The 20,099-nt window shown below is 45.6% G+C and overlaps 1 protein-coding gene across 4 annotated transcripts in view; it reads right to left on the minus strand.

The window, feature by feature from the left end:
* The window catches only part of LOC146830122 (casein kinase II subunit alpha-like), a 235,296-nt gene that overhangs the window by 78,548 nt on the left and 136,649 nt on the right, over positions 1-20,099 (minus strand). For 2 of the 4 annotated variants that reach the window (XM_085604346.1, XM_085604347.1), the window contains exons 5-6: positions 15,550-15,600; positions 11,956-12,033 (exon numbers count right to left, since the gene is read on the minus strand). In XM_085604346.1, the coding sequence (XP_085460472.1) occupies positions 11,956-12,033; positions 15,550-15,600 (129 nt within the window). The remainder of the gene's footprint in view (positions 1-11,955; positions 12,034-15,549; positions 15,601-20,099) is intronic. The other 2 variants (XM_085604348.1, XM_085604349.1) reach the window with 1 other exon arrangement.

Genomic DNA, 20,099 nt, shown 5'->3' on the forward strand with positions numbered 1-20,099 from the left:
TGCCCTCTGCCCATTATAAGGATAGGATGGCATGTGGCAGAGTGTGACACGGGGGAGGTGCTGCGACCCACTCACAAACACAGCCTCAATCATACAAGGGAAGGTGCCAGGCCTGAATGGGGCACCAGGAGGAATGATAGTTCTTAGAAAGTCGGGAAAGTATAAAATAGTCTTGGAACTTCAACCAGACCAATCTCCTGTTATGACTGCACAGGTTAACATGCGTTGAAAGAACCTCCATCTAACTGGCAGTAGGAAGCTCGTCAAGTGCACCCTGCCCAGAACAGACCAAAAGTCAAAATGGCCAGGAGAGACGTTCCCACCGGACAACAGGACTGCCCGAGCAAAACTAACACCAAAAGATGCCGTATCGACCTCTTCCATGGCCTTCGACAACACGAAGGTCTTGGTTAGACTAGCCGATCTCATCTCCTACAGATGTGATCCTACCAGGTTGAGTGCAGTCGCAATCGCAGAGTACAACGGACTCAAAGATTTAGCCTGAGTCCACCCAAAAAGCATTTCTGCAAAACTTTGGGTCATAAATTAAATGCAATTGCTTTTGAAATGGAGACTGCAAGGGCTGTAGGCATGGAGCAGGATTCATAACTTCCATGTTGCATCCATTAGACGTGTATTTATTTGAGATGTTGTAGAGCAACTTCTGTGACCCGGGAAAACCAAAAGGCAAATGGTTGAAACATAAGTTGGTTGCTCTGTCGAACAAGACATTCCAGTAAAAATATATATATATTTTTTTAAAACAGAAAAAACAAGGATTTAGAGGGTAAAGGTGGTGACCATGGAGGATGGTCGTCCAAATAAGTGGCCTTATGACGATGCACTCACTCAAGGGCAGGCAAAGCTTCAAACTCCACCCAATGTCACGATTTAATGAGATTTTTAATTTACGTCCAGGCAGGAAACGGAAGAATGCATGTCAGGGTCAGAGCTGAATCTATCTGGAAGAATAGGTTGAGGAGCAGTCAAAGGTAGTTGAGGCGCAACATCTGGATTCTGCTGTAGTAATGAAAGACCTCGGAAAGCAGGAGGAGTACAATCCTTTCAGAGGAGAAAGCCAGGAATCTGCCATCAAGGAATGCACAACTGCAACTTGAACCCTGCCAAAGTCAGAGACCATAGACCTAAGTAGCGCGTCTTCTGCCTAGAGTTTAGAAGCAGCTCAAGATTAAGTATCTGGAAGAGGCGCCGGAGAACAAGAGATTGAAAGAAGAACCATGATTGAGATGTACTGATAAATCTTAAAGACAACTGGTCTCGGAACTGCGGTGTTTGTAAGTTAAGAAGGAGGAGCTCTTTCCATTCCAAACCTGAAGCGGAGCGAAACCCGAACCGGAAGGAGAAGGTTTGGTGAGGCGTGAAAAGGAAGTTGCAATGATAAACAGGGTGCAACCTAAGGTTCTTATAGGAGGAGCCCCATGGGAAGTGTAACCTGTTTATAACCCTCCGAGGATCAGATCAAAGCACTGACCGGCCTCTGCATTTATTGTAGCCTATTAATCAGTAAACCTGCAATCTACCTTGCTGTAAGCGCAGACTGTGAAAAAAGGCGAGTGGTCGGGCCATGCTGATGAGGTCTAGATTATCAGGGGACGTGACCCCATCCCTATTTTTTTATTTTTTTTATTTGTATAGCGCATAGCAACCCTGAGGCCTCCTAGCGCTTGTGGAGCGGAGAGACAGAAAAGGCATGTGATGCTAGTGTGAAGTGCTGAAAAGATGGGTTTTGAGAAGTTTTCACAATGCCAGCATGTAGGGTTCCCCTCGGAGAGTGGGGGGGGGGAGGGAATTCCATAGATTGGAGGCATTCAGGGAAAAAGAGCGTCCACCCCATCTGGATTTTCGTACTTTCATTGAGATGGCAAGAAAAGCGGAGCTGGAGCGAAGACTCCTAGAGGGTTGATAGGGTGTGACCAAGGACTGAAGGATTACTGGGCCCAATTTCCACATAGCTCTATGGGCCAGGCACATGGCCTTAAAATGTATCCTGGCCCGGATAGGAAGCCAGTGAAGATAACCCAAGGGAGGTTGCACGGTTTGTCTCCGGGGAATCTGGAGCAGTTGGCGAGCGGCACAGTTCAGAATTACTTGTAGCCTCTGGATTGTGGACTAAGGGGTGCCCAGATACAGCGTGCTCCCGTAGTCCAGGCGGGACAGTATGAGGGCTTGCATCATAATCCTCCTTGCCTGGAAAGGGAGCAGGGGGAGGATCTTTCTTAGCATTCTCATTAGGCCAAAACAAGTAGCAGAGAGCTTAGTGGCTTGATGATTAAAACAGAGGGAGCTGTCAAGCCACATGCCTAGGCTCTTGATCTGCTGCTTTGGGGTGGGCATAGGGCCAAGACAGGTCAGCCAAATAAGTGTCGAGGAGGGAGATGGAGATTTGCCCAGGAATATCAGTTCGGTCTTGTCCCCATTAACTTGAGGTGGGAGAGGTCCGTCCATTCGGCTACCGCCTCTAGGCAAGCACCAAGAGCGCCAGATGATCCCTCAGGGTGGTTTAGTGCCACCACCAATTGTGTATCATCTGCATAGGTAATGATCTTTATGCCGAATGGAAGGACTATCTCTGCCAATGGGGCCATATAGGTGTTAAAAAGCGTGAGGCTCAGGGATGAACCCTGGGGGACCCCACAGCTTAGAGGCCACCGGTTTGATAAGGCAGTTCCCTCAAAGACTTGAAAGAACCGATCCTTTAGGAAGGACTGGAACCAGGTAAGTGCCATATTTGACACTCCCATGTTTTTTAGCCACTCAAGCAGGATGTTATGATTGACAGTGTTGGAAGGCGGCACTGAGGTCTAAAGAATGATAGCTGCTGAGCCGCCCTGGTCCAGCAGTCTCCTTGCCTCCTCTGTTACCACCAGAAGGGCCGTCTCGGTCCCTAGCCGAGGACGAAATCCTGTTTGAGAGACATGAAGCAGGTTTTTGGATTCCAAGTGCTGTACCAGCGTGGAGTTTATATGTCTCTCAATCAACTTGCTCAGCCATGGAAGGAGAGAGATGGGACGGTAGTTGGCCATATTGGAGTGATCCAGACTGGGTTTTTTCAGAAGGGCTTTCACCTGTGCACATTTCCATGCCAGGGGCACCGCGCCGGAGGTGATAGAAGAGTTCAGAGCATTTAAGATGACTGGGCAAATGGAATTGGTGACTAATGAAAGGTACTGAGGAGGAGCGGGGTCCGTGGGAGAGCCAGGGGTTACCCTGGAGATAAGGGTATCCAGGGAATCTGCGTCCATCAAAGGGAATTCTCCTAGTGAGCACTGTAATTCAGAGTGTAGACTTCTAGTGCTGGGATCTGAGGACTCCGGCTGATGGGGAGGGAAAGGCGGGCAGATCAGCTGAATTTTTTGATGGCAGTATTCTGCTAAGCTGTCTCCTCCGTTTTGGGAGGTTTATGTGGCACAGTGGAGAGGGATTTAGCGATGCGAAAGATCTCTTTAGGAGAGTTGGCAGCTGCATTGATTCTCTTCTCATAGAAGTTGGTTTGAGCGGTTTTGATCTCTGCCTTGTACCTCCTAATTGCCTCTCTATAATCCTGTTCCCTTTCTTCTGCAAAGTTCTGTCTCCATCTCCTTTCAAATTTCCTACAGGTCTGCTGAAGCTCTCTTAATTTAGGGGAAAACCAAGGTGATGATTTTTGTCTGAATCTCTTATGAGAGTATAGTGTCCAAAGAGTGTTGGATCCATGAATTAAAGATATTGTTTGCCATCTCAGGGTTAGGGTCACTATGGGGTCTGGTGGCATCGAGAACAGCAGTGCATTGGCTAACGGAGAGATTCAACCATTTCCTATCAAGTGTCGAAGTAGTGTTCTGAGGAGGCGAGGGGGCGAGGGTTTCCCAGACCAGGGGAATTAGCAAGTGATCAGTCCAAGGGAGGGGGATGGGAGTGCCAACCAAGAGATTCTTTTCATTACTAAACACTGGGTCGAGGAGATGGCCCTTGTCATGTGTGGGGGTAAAGCCTTTCTGCTGAGTTTGAAGTGCCGAGAGGCTGGTTGATAACTCATTGGCCAGGTGGTTAGAGTGGTCATCCATGTGGATGTTAAGATTCCCCCAATATTGTGAAGTTAGCTGGAGTTAGAGCTAAGTTGGCAACAAGGATGGGGAGTGCGTTAAGGAATTGGCCTATGGGTCCTGGGGGCCGGTAGAGCAGTAAGCCGGAGAAGGTGCTGGTAGGAGAGAACTCTAAGGAGAAATTCATGCTTTCGCAATCTGGTAGTCCGTCCATAGAAGACCAGCAGCTGAAGTGGTCTTTAAATATTATAGCTAGTCCCCCACCCCTACCAGTCTTACGGTCCACTCTTTGTATTAGATAGCCAGGTGTAAGGGTTTGAATAATGACTGGGTCAACTTCGTCTTGTAACCAGGTCTCCGTCAGGAATAAGACGTCTGGTTTGAGGTCATATAGTAGGAGTGTGAGTTCAGTAGAGTGCCTAGGAAGGGAGCGACAGTTCAGAAGGAAGAATTTGAAGGGGGGCCAAGTAGAGGTGCTTCCTTGCTGTGGGGTTGAAGTTTATAGTTACAATAGGAGCAGCAGGAGGGGCTGTTAGCAATGTTTATTGAGTGCAAACAGTTGATATCAGTGGCTCCTCTCAAGCAGTCAGTGACTGAGCACTATAAATGAGAATATTCTGAGAACCGCCAGGGGTCGTGGCCCCTGGTCCCGGCGCAAACGGGCTTGCCTTTGGTGCGCCGCCGGCGCGCCAGGTATGCCGCCGGCGCGCCAGGTGCGCACGTCTGCTGCGAGTGCGATCGGCCATCCGGTTAAGTAGCGGCTCAGCGCGAAAATTAGAGCGCTGACTGCAGCCGGAAGTGTCCCTCCCTGGAAGTGCCTCCCATGAACGCCCTCCGCTCAACGGCACTTACCGAGTCGGACCGGGGCGAGGGAGCACTCAGATGCGAGTCAGTAAAAGCTGGGTGAAATTTGGTGCAAGTAGCAGTTTTTCAAGTGGGCATGAGAACGTGCCAGTAAAATAACAATAATATGAAGCAGGCTAAAAACGTTAAAAACAGAAGATAAGCAACTACGCAGCTAGCACCGCTACCTCTACTCAGGCTCTGCCGCGTTCGCTGTGCGCGCGATCGGCCATCCTATGGCAGACTTCAAACTGTTTAAGACTTAACCCTCCGTCCAGGTGTTAGTCACTGATGGAGCAGCCACATTGTGAGCTTTGAGTTTAGGTGCCCTATGACTTGGATTGGCCAGAGGCTGTCAAGAAAAGGTTAGAGAGAGTTCCTGAGACATGACCGGTCAGCAGGAAGGGAGAAAGGGTGGCCAGCAGGGTAATGCTAACGAATATAGCACAGAACAAGAGGACACGTGGACCTAGAGCTTGGCTGGGATGGGGCGGGTGGCAAACTCGCCTGTGGGGGCTTGGGCTTAGCAGGAGTGATTGCCAATACAACACGAGATAAAGAAACAAACAGAGACCACCTTGGAAGGTCCCCACTTCCCTCAGTTCACCCACCATTGGCACTTCCTGCACCTTTGTTTTCCACCTCCCTCTTTGCATTTCCTCTCTTTAGGAACTTTTGCCACAGATTATTCCCAAAGATATCCATGGTATTCCCATATAGCAGTTCACACTGCTGTCTTCTATGCTCCTTAAACAGCATTTTAACCCCAAAAGCACCTGGTGCTTTTGGGGTTTTGTCATCTGTCCATTCTGACTGATTTGTACTTTTATACAGTACGCTGCTACCCAAAATTGGGTGTCCTGGCACTAAACAGTAAAGAAAGAAATGATCACAACCAAATAAGTACAATTAGAGTGAAAATAAGTAAGCTTAAAGATGTTTACTGAACACCAGATTTGTGGAAGAAGCCCGAAGCGAAAAGGGAAGCTTGTTTCATAGCACGCAGGTCACTAATTGAAATTAGCAATCCCCTCCTTCGGATACAATTAATTTGGAGGCTCTTTTGGGGTTTAGCTTAAGACGATCGCATTGAGCTCACAGGACTATAACCAATAAACATGCCAGCAATATACTTCAGAATTTAGTCAATAAAGGCTTTAAGCAGGAAACAGATTGTTTTAAAGATGCAGTGAAGTACCTTGAGGTGGTGCAAACTTCTTGAGACCCAACTTTAGGAGGGGCAGCCACATTTCAAATAAACTGTAACCTAACTTTTTGGTTTTCAGGAAGCCCTGAAAATAAAAAATTACAGTAGCCAAACTTCGATAGAACTGAAGCTTGAATTATGGTTTTACAGCATTCTTTACGTATAAGAGGCAGGGCTTTCCTGATGACTTTAGGAATGAACATACAAGAGAGACCAAATTCCACTGTGTTCCTGGAAAGACAGTTTGGTGTCAAATAGGAACCCAAGAATATGCAACAAACTGGAAAGTGATGGCTCTGATCCCAGCAGAGGTCGCAACCAGTTCTCGTCCCGTATCAAGACATCACCAAAAACCAGAACTATGGTTACAGCTCAATTGAGGGATAAAGACTTGGACATCATCCACTCTGCAACCTTAATCGTGGATTCCCTGAATCTTATTTTAGTGTGGAGGAACCCTCTTGAACTATAATACTTAGATTATTATCAGCATAATCAAAATATAGGCAGCCATGCGATTGTAAAATATCTGCCACTGGGACCAAATGAAAAAAAATAAAAAATACAGCGGGGCTCAACACCGAGCCCGGAGGGACACCACGAGGAGGACGTATCAGCTTTCTAAGGGGGAATCTCCACAGCTTGTGTTCTGTTAGACTAGAAGGAATGGATCCATTTAAGTGCTTGGCCACCTATTCACAGTCTCCAACTTATGAATTAACGTCTTCTGTGAGACCGCACCGAAAGCTGCAGATTAATCCAGTAGATTCAAGATTGCCGGATTAAAAGAGTCTAAACAGATTCAGATTTCCTTTAGCACAGAAATCAACCCCATATTTGAGGCTATTGTAAACACAAGAGTTTTATGTGCTTCCAAATTCTTAACCAGAGCAGGGAGCAGTGAGTGGGCAGTAATTAGCATCACCTGAGGGCCTGCCTTCGGTTCTTTCAAAGAGGGCAGATCACAAGCCTGCTCATAGTTTGAGTGAGGCATGAATCAATCTTTATTAGACTTGAATAGCAGGGGGGGGGTGGGGTCTAAGGGAATTTGTTGGGAGTACATCTGCAGGAGAGCCTGACTTGATGGATAAAATCTTTTCCTTAACTAAGTTGTCATCAAGTAACAGAAATTCAAGAAGGGATGGACTAATCCACATTGTTTAATTTAAAGATTTTGCCAGCAAATACATTACATAAGTTATTGCGTGGTTGCGGTGTTGGATGCGCGTGGTTTGGCAGCAGTCTGCGTGGCTGAGACGGTTTAGAGTGGAAAGGCTTTCTTAGGTCTGCGGTCTTCATCTGCAGCCCACAATAAGAAGTTTTAACCATTCTGACCAGTGTTTTATGGTCCATTAAACATTTGGTGTAGATGGCTCTGTCTTGAGGGGCTAATTTCACTTTCCATCCATGCATGAGCCGCCTGCATTCAATTTTCATTCTTCTCGGGTCCCTCGATAACCATAGAGTAGGAGGGTGTGGTGTATGAGAGAGCTCAATTCTTTCAGGAAGCGTGGAGTAAAGCCTGGAGGAGACCTCAGTGTTGTGAGCCTTGAGAGAGGCACTGATATCTTGAGGTGGAAACAAGAACGTCCCCCACAGAGACAGAGAACTGTTAGAAAGTTTATGCCAGGCTCTGCATCACAACAAAATGGTCTTTCCAGATTAGAGGGCTAGCTAAGCAGTTTTTAACTAGGTGGGGTGCCAGAAAATAAGGTCCAAAGTATGGTCTTTAACATGCATGACCTTAAACATGGGTAACACCCAAAACGTGTTGAGGCAGGTTAAGTTCTGTAAATCGATTCACAAAAATTGTTTAACATATAATGCAAACAATCTGTGAATGCTTTCGTACCATGTACTTCATTATACCTTATCCTCCAAAGAATCACTGGCAGCTATTGCATTGATGAGTTAATGACTAACTTCACAAGTCCAGCAGATGAGATGCCACAACAGTGTGTTGTCTGCCTCCTTCTCCAATGGCCTTTATACCCATGCTCTGCCTCCCAGAGAGGAGATTGGCAGAATATTGACAGAACCTGCCTCGAGTTAACCCAGTTGGCACTGGACTGACAGATGGACAAAGCTGCTGGGGTCTCATTCATATTTCTTTTACAAGACAGTCCTTTTTTTGGTAAAACCTTTTCTGTCCCTCCATGCAAGTGCACACTTTCCAACCATACAGGAACCTGGAAGAGCAGAAGGACAGGACGGGATAAATTAAACTAGACGATTTGACAGACGGAAAACACAATTGTGTCCAACCAACAGCCTTTGCTGGCAGCGCAGAGGCACCTGAGCCCGATAGAGTTTTAGAGAACCTGGCAGCGGGACCACCGACTGTGTTAGACAATTGTTACTGGTTGCTGTTCCCAGGTAGATAATATTCAGCCTCTGAAACTTCAATGACCTGGACTTTTAACATATTCAAGGACCACAGCAGTCAGCCTATAGGCACCTTGCTTTAAATGGGCTAGGGGGGATTTGGGAGGATTTCACTCTTGCAGAAATCACTAACTAGGTAGGACAGCTGTATAGCACCTCTTTGAGGAACTTCTCTATGTAAAACACACCCAGGAAGCTGCCTGCACAGGAGTGAGGAAAAGTAGAAGAGCTTTGTCTCAAAGCTATGACAGATGTTCAGGTGGGAAGCTGCAAGACACTAACAGGGATAAAGCATTCCAAGGGTGGGCACCAGAGCAGGAAATCAACATGATTTAGGTGTAATCTGAGTAAAGGTACACGGTCTCACCCAGAGCTTCAAAGATCTCGTTTGTTGAGAATGGACACATTCATCTGTGAGACAGCTTGGTCGACATCGACACAACAGAAATCGATTATGAACAGACTAATACAATAAATGCTGTCCTGTATTAGTAAGTCAGTCGTTGAATGTGATCCTGAATCACACGTTGAGCAGGTAAAGACCTCTTGTAACACTGGTGTCTTTGTATGATCCCTATTTATCAGCTATTTGAATACTCTAGCCTTGAGTTAGCCAATGAACTCAATAAGACGCGTCTAGGGTTTCTTGGTAGCAAACGAATGACATCCTGTAAACAGAGCCGCCAGAGTAGAACAGAGCATTAGTGTTTTTGTACTCAAAGGCTAAGTGTGAGTTCATGATCAGATCTTCACTGAAGTACACCACACACCTGCTCCTGAACAAAAATGAGGACCTCTGCCAACAGTCCAGCGCCCCTTGTTTACGCCTTGTAGTCAGGTACAGTTATCAAGTTCCGCAGATCCATCCACTTCAAGAAATATTTATATTATCTAGTGCAAGAAACAACCCAGTATTCATGGAGAGTGAGAACTGCAAACACCTTGGCGCTGGGGACAGGAAAAGGGGGTTTGCAAGCGCACATTACTGAAACAGAAGTTATGGAGTGGTTAAGAATCGCTGCTTTAAAAAAAGAGAAGTTCAGAAATATTTATGGCGGCGATGTCTGCAGTGGATCTTTCGCCTCCTGGACGTCACCCTCCATCCCACAAAAACAAGCCAGTAATACTAATAGTTGTATCTGAGCATCCGACCGAAGTTAAAGTTGCTGTGAATGTGGGGGCATGGAACGCAGCCGATCTTACGCAGCTCAAATGACCTAACAGCTATAGGCATGGATGCTGGAGTAAAGAGCAGAATTCATTTCCACAAGGAGGAGGAGCAGCCATGAATGCCACAGTTAGTATACACTTCAGCAATGTTAACTCAAGCCTGGCACCAGTCAAGAGAATGGTGCAGGCACAAATCAATCAAAAATCAACCCCCTGCCTTTATGACCCATTGGTTACACCCATCAATCAGCCATGATTCGGACAAGTCCCCAAGTGATACCATGTTCGAACCAGGGAAAGATTAGAAACTGGATGAAAAATTTGAAGAATTCTGATCTCTGCTTGGGTTGATTGGACTTTACGAGAATGCGAAGATAATTGCACTGGGAATCGAGTCAAGCCAAGCAGTGGAAACCGTAACCAAAACAAGCAGGCCCTATTCCCATGGCAGCAGAATAGAGAAGTGATTGCGTCGTGTGTAGCCTTCAAGTGTCCCTAGTGAGCCAAGGGACATAAGTAGACATACTCCAGGAACAGGATCAACGACAAAGGAAGACTACCAGCAATAGGAACCAAGAAGCGAGTAAAGAGGAGGAATATTGGTGGAGAAAGAGGGGAAAATTAGGAGAATGAGAAATGGTGCAAACAAAAGAAGGCACCAAGGCAAGGTGAAAGAGAAGCAATGTCAATCTAAACAATGACCAAAAAGAAAGTAAGAGTCATGAATGGAAAGGGACCAATGGAGAGTGAGAGCAAAGCAAACAGAGGAGACATGGGAGGAGCAACATAAATAGCCTAAGAAAAGGAGTGAGCAGAAAGGGAAGGTGTTCAAGACACAAATGAGAGAAGAGCAGAGTAAGAGTGTGATGTGGAGAAAACATACAGAACAAAGGCTGCATGAAGAGGGCATGGACTTACACAGACGCAGACTTGAAGGAAAAGAAGAGGGACAACCAGTAGGGCCTGGCATGGAATGGAACACTTCAATGACCCTCATTAATGACACTATTTAATCACTGCAACTGTGCACCTCTACAACCACACACTAAAGTGCCATTTCGGTTTTATTGCATGTTGTCTTTGGCATGCTTATTTAGCCTCCGTGTTACAACAACATCAGAGCACATCTCACCACCTCATGCACAACAGCAAACACCTCCCAGATAGGATACAATCACCTACACATCTCTTCCACACAAAGAAGATATGGCTTGCCAAGACATCTACGAAGGCTCCATCACTGAGGGGCCAAACAAGTGGCAACTGGGCGCTATATACCAGACAATGATGGCAACAGACAAAATGGATGGTACTGGGGACAAAGGTAGAAAGAAAGGTGAGAAAATACAATAACATTAAGACAGTACGACTGACCAACCGACCAAGATGGGAAGATGTGGACGGAGTAATCAAGGAAAGGGTGATAGCCTGGTTTGAGAACAAAAGGGCAAGACATATTCTGTATCTGCTGGGGCTGGGAGAACAGGGCTGGTCAGTGGGATAAAGAGGTAATGAAAAACAAGATAAGGACGAAAGTGGCAAAGGCACAAAAGGTCAAGGCCATTGTACAACAAGAAGAAATAATAAGTAGATGTGCGTAGCGAAACAAGGTAACAAAAAAAAAAAGTCAAGAGCAGTATCTCAAAGAGAACAGCAAAGACCAATAGAAGAGAGAAAAAGAGACCTATTGATGAAAACAAGTAGGGATAAGGAGAGAGAGGGAAAGCATAAAGGAAGTCGGCAGGGTGATGACATGAAGAACTAATGGATAAGAGCAAAGACATAAAAGGGGGACTGCATCGAGTGTAGTACAGGTGGTAGTGGTTGGGGGGGGATGGGGAGGGTTTAGATTGCAAGTCCAAACCAACGAAAGGACAGGTGAACCATGGAGCCATGGACTGAGACACCTCTCACTGCTGAATCAGGGCATCCTACAGACTAGGATTGTAAAAGGCAAACAGGCTAAGGAAAAGACCCCACTGTTGGAGAGCAAGGAACACTCGGGCAGTAATTATATCTAAAACCAGCTCTGTTTGTGTCCATTGAGGACTTATGGAAGTCTTTGGTAGACTAAACAAGAGAAAAAAAGTACATTGGTAAGTGAGACTTTGAGAACAGCAATGAATATGTGAGAAGGAAAAGCTGAGAGGAATGAGAAAAGAACAAGAGTTGGGCAGAGCAGAGGAAGGTGGAGGGGTGGTCAGAGAAGAGATGCAGGGGAGCGTGAAGACAGAAGAGCCATGAAAGAGATGATCCGGAAGGCGACAGAATACACTTGTAGGAAGAGGTCTCTGCGCCAGGACAAACCTTCAGAAACCTGGCACTGGATTTGGCTCTACAGAAGCACACCGGGGGCCCGCAGCACGTGTGCTCGCTAGGGCAATCCTACTTTAGGAGAGAGAGGTTAGTGGAGGTGCAGGCTGAACCAACAGCAGATCCTGTAACATACCGAGCAGAAGACATCCTGGCCCTCCTTCTCCCACCCCACCTCCAGCAAGACACCCTCACCGCTCAAAGAGAACAATTCAAGAAAGAAAGGAGTTAATGCACAACCCAACACCAGATGCCAGCCAAGCCCACCCCACCAAGAGGAGGTCTAGGGCCTTCATCGCCCCATCTCCTCGCTCAGTACCCATGCCTGTACCAAAACCACCAGACACAACACAGTGACAACTGATGCTAAGAGAGCTGGGCTTGAAAAGCACTCAGCTGGCAAGCGCCTCCTGTTAGCTGCTCAAAACAGTAGAAAAGGTAACTCCGATACAAGCGAAGGACAGAGCAGCTGCCAGCTAGGTCACTGATGTGACATGCGCACCTTCCTCCAGAGCCACCTGTACTATGATGCAGGTACAAGGAATAAGTGATGTGAACTGCACCGTTTGTAGCCAGAGAGGCCGCTCCCCAGTAACACAAGGCATGCAGGGGCTGCCTTGAAATCGATCGCCTTATAATACACCACCTTACTTAGATGTGCAGCCTCAGAACACCGGGAGAACAGGATCCCAGAGAACGTTGCACCAGCAGAACCCAGGCATTCTGCTCTCATGAGATCTACGCAAATAGAGGTTACGCCTTCAGGCACACTCTAGCCAATCAAAAACCACCAGGTGTATACCCTCTGTCGCACTTAGGTTTATAGGGCTTGAGGGTCACCTGCCAAGCAGCACTCCTGAATGCAGCCCCTCCCCCTCGCCCCCCACTACCACCTTTCCCCATTTACTGCGGAAGTGCAATAACAGGGCAAACATACTCGGTGATTTCGAAAGCAATGAATCATGGGTTATGTGCACCCTTTGCAGTGTGTTATCAGCAAACTCTAGCTAACGAGCAAAAACAATTCAAATTTGCTCCAAGCGGAGTCTGCATCCCTTCGCACTTATTCAAAAACATTCAGACTTGCCCTCTGCAGGCATGCTTGATGTGCTTGCTCCTTGTAGGTTTATTATAGCAGGGCTCATTATTATTTTATCCACCCCTTTAGTTGGCCACCACATCTGTTGTGGATTGACGGGGTTTTGACTAAGCTTCTTCAGAAGACTACTCCTGCAGTTAGCAGCAGAGGGGTGTCCCTGAGAAGAGGAAGTAGATGAGAGGCAGGTCCTTCAAGTGACTTGCGTGGTAGGGAAGTGGGCGGCAGAGCTCGACTCCAGAGCAACTCTAAGTAGGAAGAGATCCAGGCTTAAGCGGCTCAGGAACTGTTCCAGTCCCAGAAGTTCAGGTGCAGAGCTTCAGACATACTCTGCACCAGATCTGCAGCACCGTGCGTCATATAGGAGAAGTATGGGACGATGGGAAAGAGGACAGCAGGCTTGTAAGCGCAGAGCCAGGAGTCCCAGAGCAGAAGTTATTTCCTCTGGTTTATCCTCTTTCACCAGCAGTACATCCACACTGCACTTCTGCAATTTTTGCAAATTTCCTAGGATTCTATGTGTTGAATAATAAAGCACTCTACACGTATGACAGCTGGCCTCGCTCTTCGGTCAGTAAGATCCTGCAATTCCATGGATAACCACTTTTCGTACTACTCTTTAATAAGAAGTGACGGCTTGGGATTATATGAAAATAATAATGTGATATCCACCCAAACGTTGCGAATTACTAGTTAGATCCTTTCTACACATTTATATCAAATAGTCCTGAAACCATTAAAGAAGAGCCTAAAAGCGGGTTTGTATGTTGCTGAACCTTTCCTTTTTATACTTAGCACTACTTCTGTGGTCAAACCAACACTTCCTCAGCTTGCTAGTTCGTATGGCACATTTTGTATAGATTGTAATACTGCAATTGTTCAACTTTCGAACTTACTATTGAGTGAACTGACATACTCGTCTGCCTGCCTATTTCCATCCTGCAACTCTTCTCAAGTAACAGTCGTCAGTGTTTACTTGAGATAAATTGTTATACAAAAAAGTATCGGAATTCTTTCTATTGTAAGCATTTTTAAAATGATTTTCTATTAAACTTTAAAAGCCTCCTTTACCAACACTTTGTTCTCCAATTCACAATCCAAGACTCGTCAAATTTAAAAACGAATTGAATTGCAATCATTCCTGCATAATTTGGTCTTGGAAAAGTCTACTTAAATGTAATTATTAATCTTCATATTGTAATTTATAATTGTTCTTAAAGTTTCCTATGTATCATTTAATTGAGAAACATACTATACTCCTTTAGTGTCTACGTTTAATTTGCTCTTATAACAGAACTTGAGCCCACACATTATACTTGTAATAAATTATCATTTGATATAAAAAGGACGTGTACAAAGCAACCGTTTAAAACACTGGGGTTAAATAACGTTTCTAGAGTGAAAGGCAAACCTGGCTTTTACTCAAACCCAGCATTAAGGGCTAGTTACACATACTTTTTTTTAACCTTTCTCTTGCATTACATCAACTCAAAATTGTGCCATGCTATTGGAGGGAAGCTTCCAATATTTTTACCCAAGCCTTTTCTCTATTTCGTTTAAATGCCAAAAGGCGAACTATTAGCTATGAATAGGATTGGCCAGGGTTATCCCGGTCCCGTATTTGTTATATATATTGTTTTAAACAGTTTTATTATAAGCTTAATAAAGTGGTATAGAATAATTATCCTTATGTGCTATCCTGACTTCTTATACATTTGCCATATCGTCAATCTGTTTTGCTGCCATTACTCAGCAGCATTCCTCATGGCCATGAATGCATAACCAATCTACATCTTTAGACTGGCTCCCTACATCAAAGCCACTGGTTGGCTATTTGAATCTTTCTTCTATTTCGTTATTTGAATCTTTCTTCTATTTCGTTATTTGAATCTTTCTTCTATTTCTTCTAATGATCTGAGCATGCGCTATGATTAGAGTTAGGTTTTTTTCAAGGATCGTACTACGGTGGTTCTCCTATTTCTATTTACACAAATGCATGTATTATTCTAGGGAAAGATACACAGGATGAGCCCATATGAGTGACGTGGCTGTAGGGAAGACTATTAAAGAATAACCATGTTTTATTCATCCCGGAATTAAATTATTAGCTACAATAAAGGCTCTGCTAAAACTAAAAAAAACAACAAATAAAAAAAAAAAAAGGGTATTCTGCTCGAAACCAATATTGACTGCATTCAAAAAGGGTTCTATGTGGCCAAAAATTACTAAGAAAAAAAAAAGCCAAGAAAATATGAAAAATGACATTCGCGTTCACCTGCACTGTATTGCAATAATCTATTCGCCAATGAGATTCACACTCAACTGCGACTTTGGCTAAACTAAAGGCTCCGTAGGAAGGCGGAGCCTGCACGCATTCCCCAGACGCAGATTCCTAAACAGCTCAGGCCTGGGCTTGGGATAACAGATAGGGAAGCCTGACCACATGGGGCACCTCAGCGATGCCACAGGCACCTTCTGCAACAAGTCCTTACCTTAAAGTCTGTGTTGTTCACATGTTCGAAGACCAATGCCGGCGTCCGAGACTAGTGGGCGATCCATTTGCAAGAAAGAAGGAAAGAAAAGAGAGTTTTTTAGTGCTGTGTAGAAACGCCAGCAAGCCACCTGTAAGGACAACGAGAAGGTCAGACCAGCAGTGCCTGCGCTGTTGGGTTCTAATGAAATGAGAGGACACATCAACAGGGGCAGTGACCCCAGCACCACCTCGCCCCATGCAGTACCTGTATAGAATGCATAGCATGCCCTTCCTTCAGCCACTCTCCCTCCCCACACTAATGTTAGTCAGCTGGGCTGGCTCCTTGCCCACACTGCCTCCCAGACACCCAGGGGTGCTGCTGTTCCCTACAGGACTCTGCATCATGTAATGGGATTCTGTAACAGAAGATGAGCAAAACGAGGGAAAGGGCAAAACAAAAGGTGACCTGGAAAAATAAAAGGGAGAAGGTGAAGGTTACCTCCGCAAAGAGGGCAGAATAAAAAAAATTTAAAAAAGCAGATAACAGAAAAATGCAGCCTATCTGAAAATGTATCTGGAAAGTAAGGATCGGATCAATATGACCTGAAAAGGTAAAACAATTTTGGGCTGGTCAGATTAAGCGTACTCGGGTTGACGCAGAGTATGACCTATGCTACGCTGTTGCCAGGATTGTATGCCTCCTCTTAACACAACCCTCCTATGCTAAACACATGCATGTAGACAACACCTACACAAGGGACTGTGATGCAAGGACACACAAATGTCTATTTACTGCTGGTGACAATTCTTCGATAACTCCTCCCACATCGACGGATACCACATGGGAGTCTGCTCTGGGTTGAGGCATCTGAATGTCCCAACTTTCCTCTCTGCTTCAAAGTCTAGAAACCGCACATCTCTCCACTAATCTCCTTTAACACTCTTCAGTTTTGCTCATTTCATCCACAACTTCTCCATCATCAAGTTCCACACTAGTCTTTACCAGGTGTGATCTTTCGCCTTTTCCTCCTGTAATGTGTCATTCACCCCAGCTTTTACCTTACATTCCACTACTGAGCACTCCATATTCACCTCCTCTCTGGTCTTCTATCCTTTCCGACCAGTTAACCACTCCTTCCCTTTTAGTCTAATGTTCTTTTCATCCCTTCAACCTCCTTTCTCCTACATGTGTTTTTTTCTGGTTTGCCTCCACTTCTCACCCTTTGATCGTTCTTTCCTGTTTTCTCCCAAACTTTCCCTTCACTTTTCACTATTCAGTTTGTTTTCTGTTCTTTCTGTTTACTCACCCCATATCTTCTCTAAATTTTTATCCATTCTCTCTCCATTTAGACCTTTCATCTTTTCCTCCGCCAACGTTATCACATCAATAGCCCATAAGGTTGTATTTAGCAATTTATTTTCATTAATTTATCTTCGTCATTATTTCGGAGCGGTCACTTTCCTCCAATACCCAGCTCTTTAGTATCCTGTATGGTCTTCCTTGGTTCTTTCCATTCACCGCAGAACCTTCCACCTCCTTTCCTTGTCGTCGTTCCCTCACTTCCTTCATCGCTCATTATGTGCATAATCGCTTCGAGGGTCAATGGACACCCCTCTCTTGCATCACATGAGACCAGGTCTGGAAAGGACTTCCAAGTCCCATATCCTTTTCAATCATCCATCCATCTGCATACTTTGCTTTTGCTCACCGTGTCCGAGCCAGTTTAAAAAAAAAAAAAGCATTTTTACATACATCATCCATATTCTTACTTTAATTATCCTTGTTATAGGCATTAAGGGTCTAGAAATGTCAGCAAAGAATAAGCTCTTGACCATCTATAAATTCTCCAGTAATGTTGAATATGCACTCTTAAAAAGAGAGAGCACATTTCTATGTACTTATCCCATATGTTACTTAACAGGCAGCTCTCGGAGGCAAGCTCTCTACTGCAGCCAAGGCTCCCGTCTTCTCCAACAAGTTCTCAGTTTTAAGCCTCCGGGTACCTTTCAGTTCCTCGGGACAGAGTGCCTTGAGTCACTGACAGCCCTTTTAAACTGTGGTGGGGCAGGGTGTTGACAAATCATTGGGAACAATGGCCTCCATCCATGTCAAGTGGGACTCGCAGCCATGTTTATTCTTAGCAGCACGGGTACCTCACGCCACAGTACTACTCGTAGGCAGCCTAGCACTGCCGAGGATCCTTAAGGGAACCCTCCAGCGAGTATCTCAAGAAGAGGCACACCCTTCGCTGCTCTTGCCTGCACTGCCTGTGGTTGGAAGTGTGAATGCTTCGGACAGTCCTGCTTCCCTCTGCCCTTCATGGACCCCCCACACTGCATGCAGATGTTTGGTTTGTGCATATAAGGCTGCAATCTCGCCCATGTATGCCTGCTGCTGCACTGGTCCATGTTGCATGTTGACGTGGTTTGCATATATCAGAACTGTACATATGCATACATCCACTGACGAATGTCTCTTATTGCATGTGTTTACATTGCATACCAGTGTCTAGTTTGCATTTATCGGATGGTACACGGATCAACACACTTAGTTTGTTGTATGTGTCAATGTTGCATGGGGAAGGTACCACAAATCCTGGTCTCTTGTACCACATTGTGAAGAGGTTTTCCCCAGATTCTCTTAGTACTTTTTTCAGGTTGAATTGTTTTGCAACTCATTAAAGATTTCCTGTTTGACGGGCTCTCCACAAATGATGTTCTCAAATGTCCTGTGCCTTTCAGTTCCGTGTATAAAACCCGAGAGTCTTCAATGAACCTTCACAGCACAAGGCAGTTCCATCGATGAGTCTTCAATGAAACTTCACAGCACAAGGCAGTTCCATCGATGAGTCCTTAATGAACCTTCACAGCACAAGGCAGTTCCATCGATGAGTCTTCAATGAACCTTCACAGCACAAGGCAGTTCCATCGATGAGTCTTCAATGAACCTTCACAGCACAAGGCAGTTCCATCGATGAGTCTTCAATGAACCTTCACAGCACAAGGCAGTTCCATCGATGAGTCTTCAATGAACCTTCACAGCACAAGGCAGTTCCATCGATGAGGTGAGTCTTCAATGAACCTTCACAGCACAAGGCAGTTCCATCGAGGAGTCCTCAATGAACCTTCACAGCACAAGGCAGTTCCATCGACGAGTTACCAGGATGTACGAATCATGACTTGGTAGTCCATTATGTGGACTCCATACAGTTCGTTCATTCCACATTTTTACCAGCTTCTTTGACGTAAGGTTTGATTCCCATCAATATTATTCTGTTCTCGACCACAATTTCTAGAATATTCATTTAGACTCCTTTTGCAACCTGGATGTTGTCTAAATTCTGTTTGCCCCCTGTTATTTATGTGCATTTGACACCATCTGGATTGGGTGGCTGCAGCAAGATTGTGGCGCTCATACAGTAACTTCTGAGGCCGGAATATCAAAATGTACCCATGGGGGTGATGTGAAACCCCGTTAGTTAAGTGTTCACACGAAGGCAGTTCCACACACAGCCCCTCACCATTGGGAGCTCACAGAGGCTGCAGCGCTTGCCTACGAGCATTCTGTGAGGACAAGGATAGAGCTGATGAAAACAAAGTAGACCACCTCACCTTATTTTACAATAGCCAGGCCCCGAACAATACACTCTCAGACATCATCCCGCTCACCCTGAAAACCGGACTTCCACATACTCCGCTGTCAGTTTCACCACCATGCGGCCAGGCATCGAAGGGAGTGTAGAAGCCCCAAGCAGGTACCCACCAGCCCATCCAGTGACTATCCTTCGGCTCATGATACCTGCACAAGTCAGTTACATTGGCCACACCGAAGGTGGCATCTGGCCTGTGTTCTAGTACCAGGAGTCCTAACTGTCCAAAGAGGGAGGGGGAATGTATATACCCCCCCCCCCCCTCTGGCGGCCGCCGGTAGGTAGTTCTAGTTAGGACCATGTATCCATAGGCAAAGCATTTTTTGATTTGGCTATAACTTTGGCGTCGTTTGACCGAGCTTCATGAAATTTTCCCAAAAAAGTGTCAAGGTGGGTCCAATTGTCATAATGGCTCTCATAAGAATAGGAGCCCCTCCACCGAGGTAAGGGGGATTGGGCATTGATTTAGGGCTTTAGACTGGGGGTGGTTTTGTTTTATTATAAAAAGTACCTGGGGTGGGTTGAGGGCTCAGGGAAGGGGTTGGGCATTTAGGGCTTGGAATGGGAGTGTGCTGGGGTCTAGTGTTAGGACAGGGGTCGGGCAATTACTAAAAAGGGTTCAGGGGGGGACTGTGCTGTGGTTTAGTCTTAGGGCAGGGATCGGGATTTTTTTTTTATAGGATTGAGGGGGCACGCTGGGGTATACTTTTAGGGCTCAGGGAAGGGTTAGGGTATTTTAACAAGGGCTGGGGGCAGAGGGGGGCAACGGGGACCAGTTTATGAGCAGGGGCAGAGAAACCATTAGCACGCAAAGGGCTTTACCATACATGCCTTTAAAAATAAAACTGTTGTAAAGGCATGTGTAGTAAAGTTAAATTCATTTTTTTTAAAGCGTGTTAAAAGTTATGCATGATACAGG

Source organism: Triturus cristatus, chromosome 5_1 (genome assembly GCF_964204655.1).
Source record: "Triturus cristatus chromosome 5_1, aTriCri1.1, whole genome shotgun sequence".
NCBI lineage: Eukaryota > Metazoa > Chordata > Amphibia > Caudata > Salamandridae > Triturus > Triturus cristatus.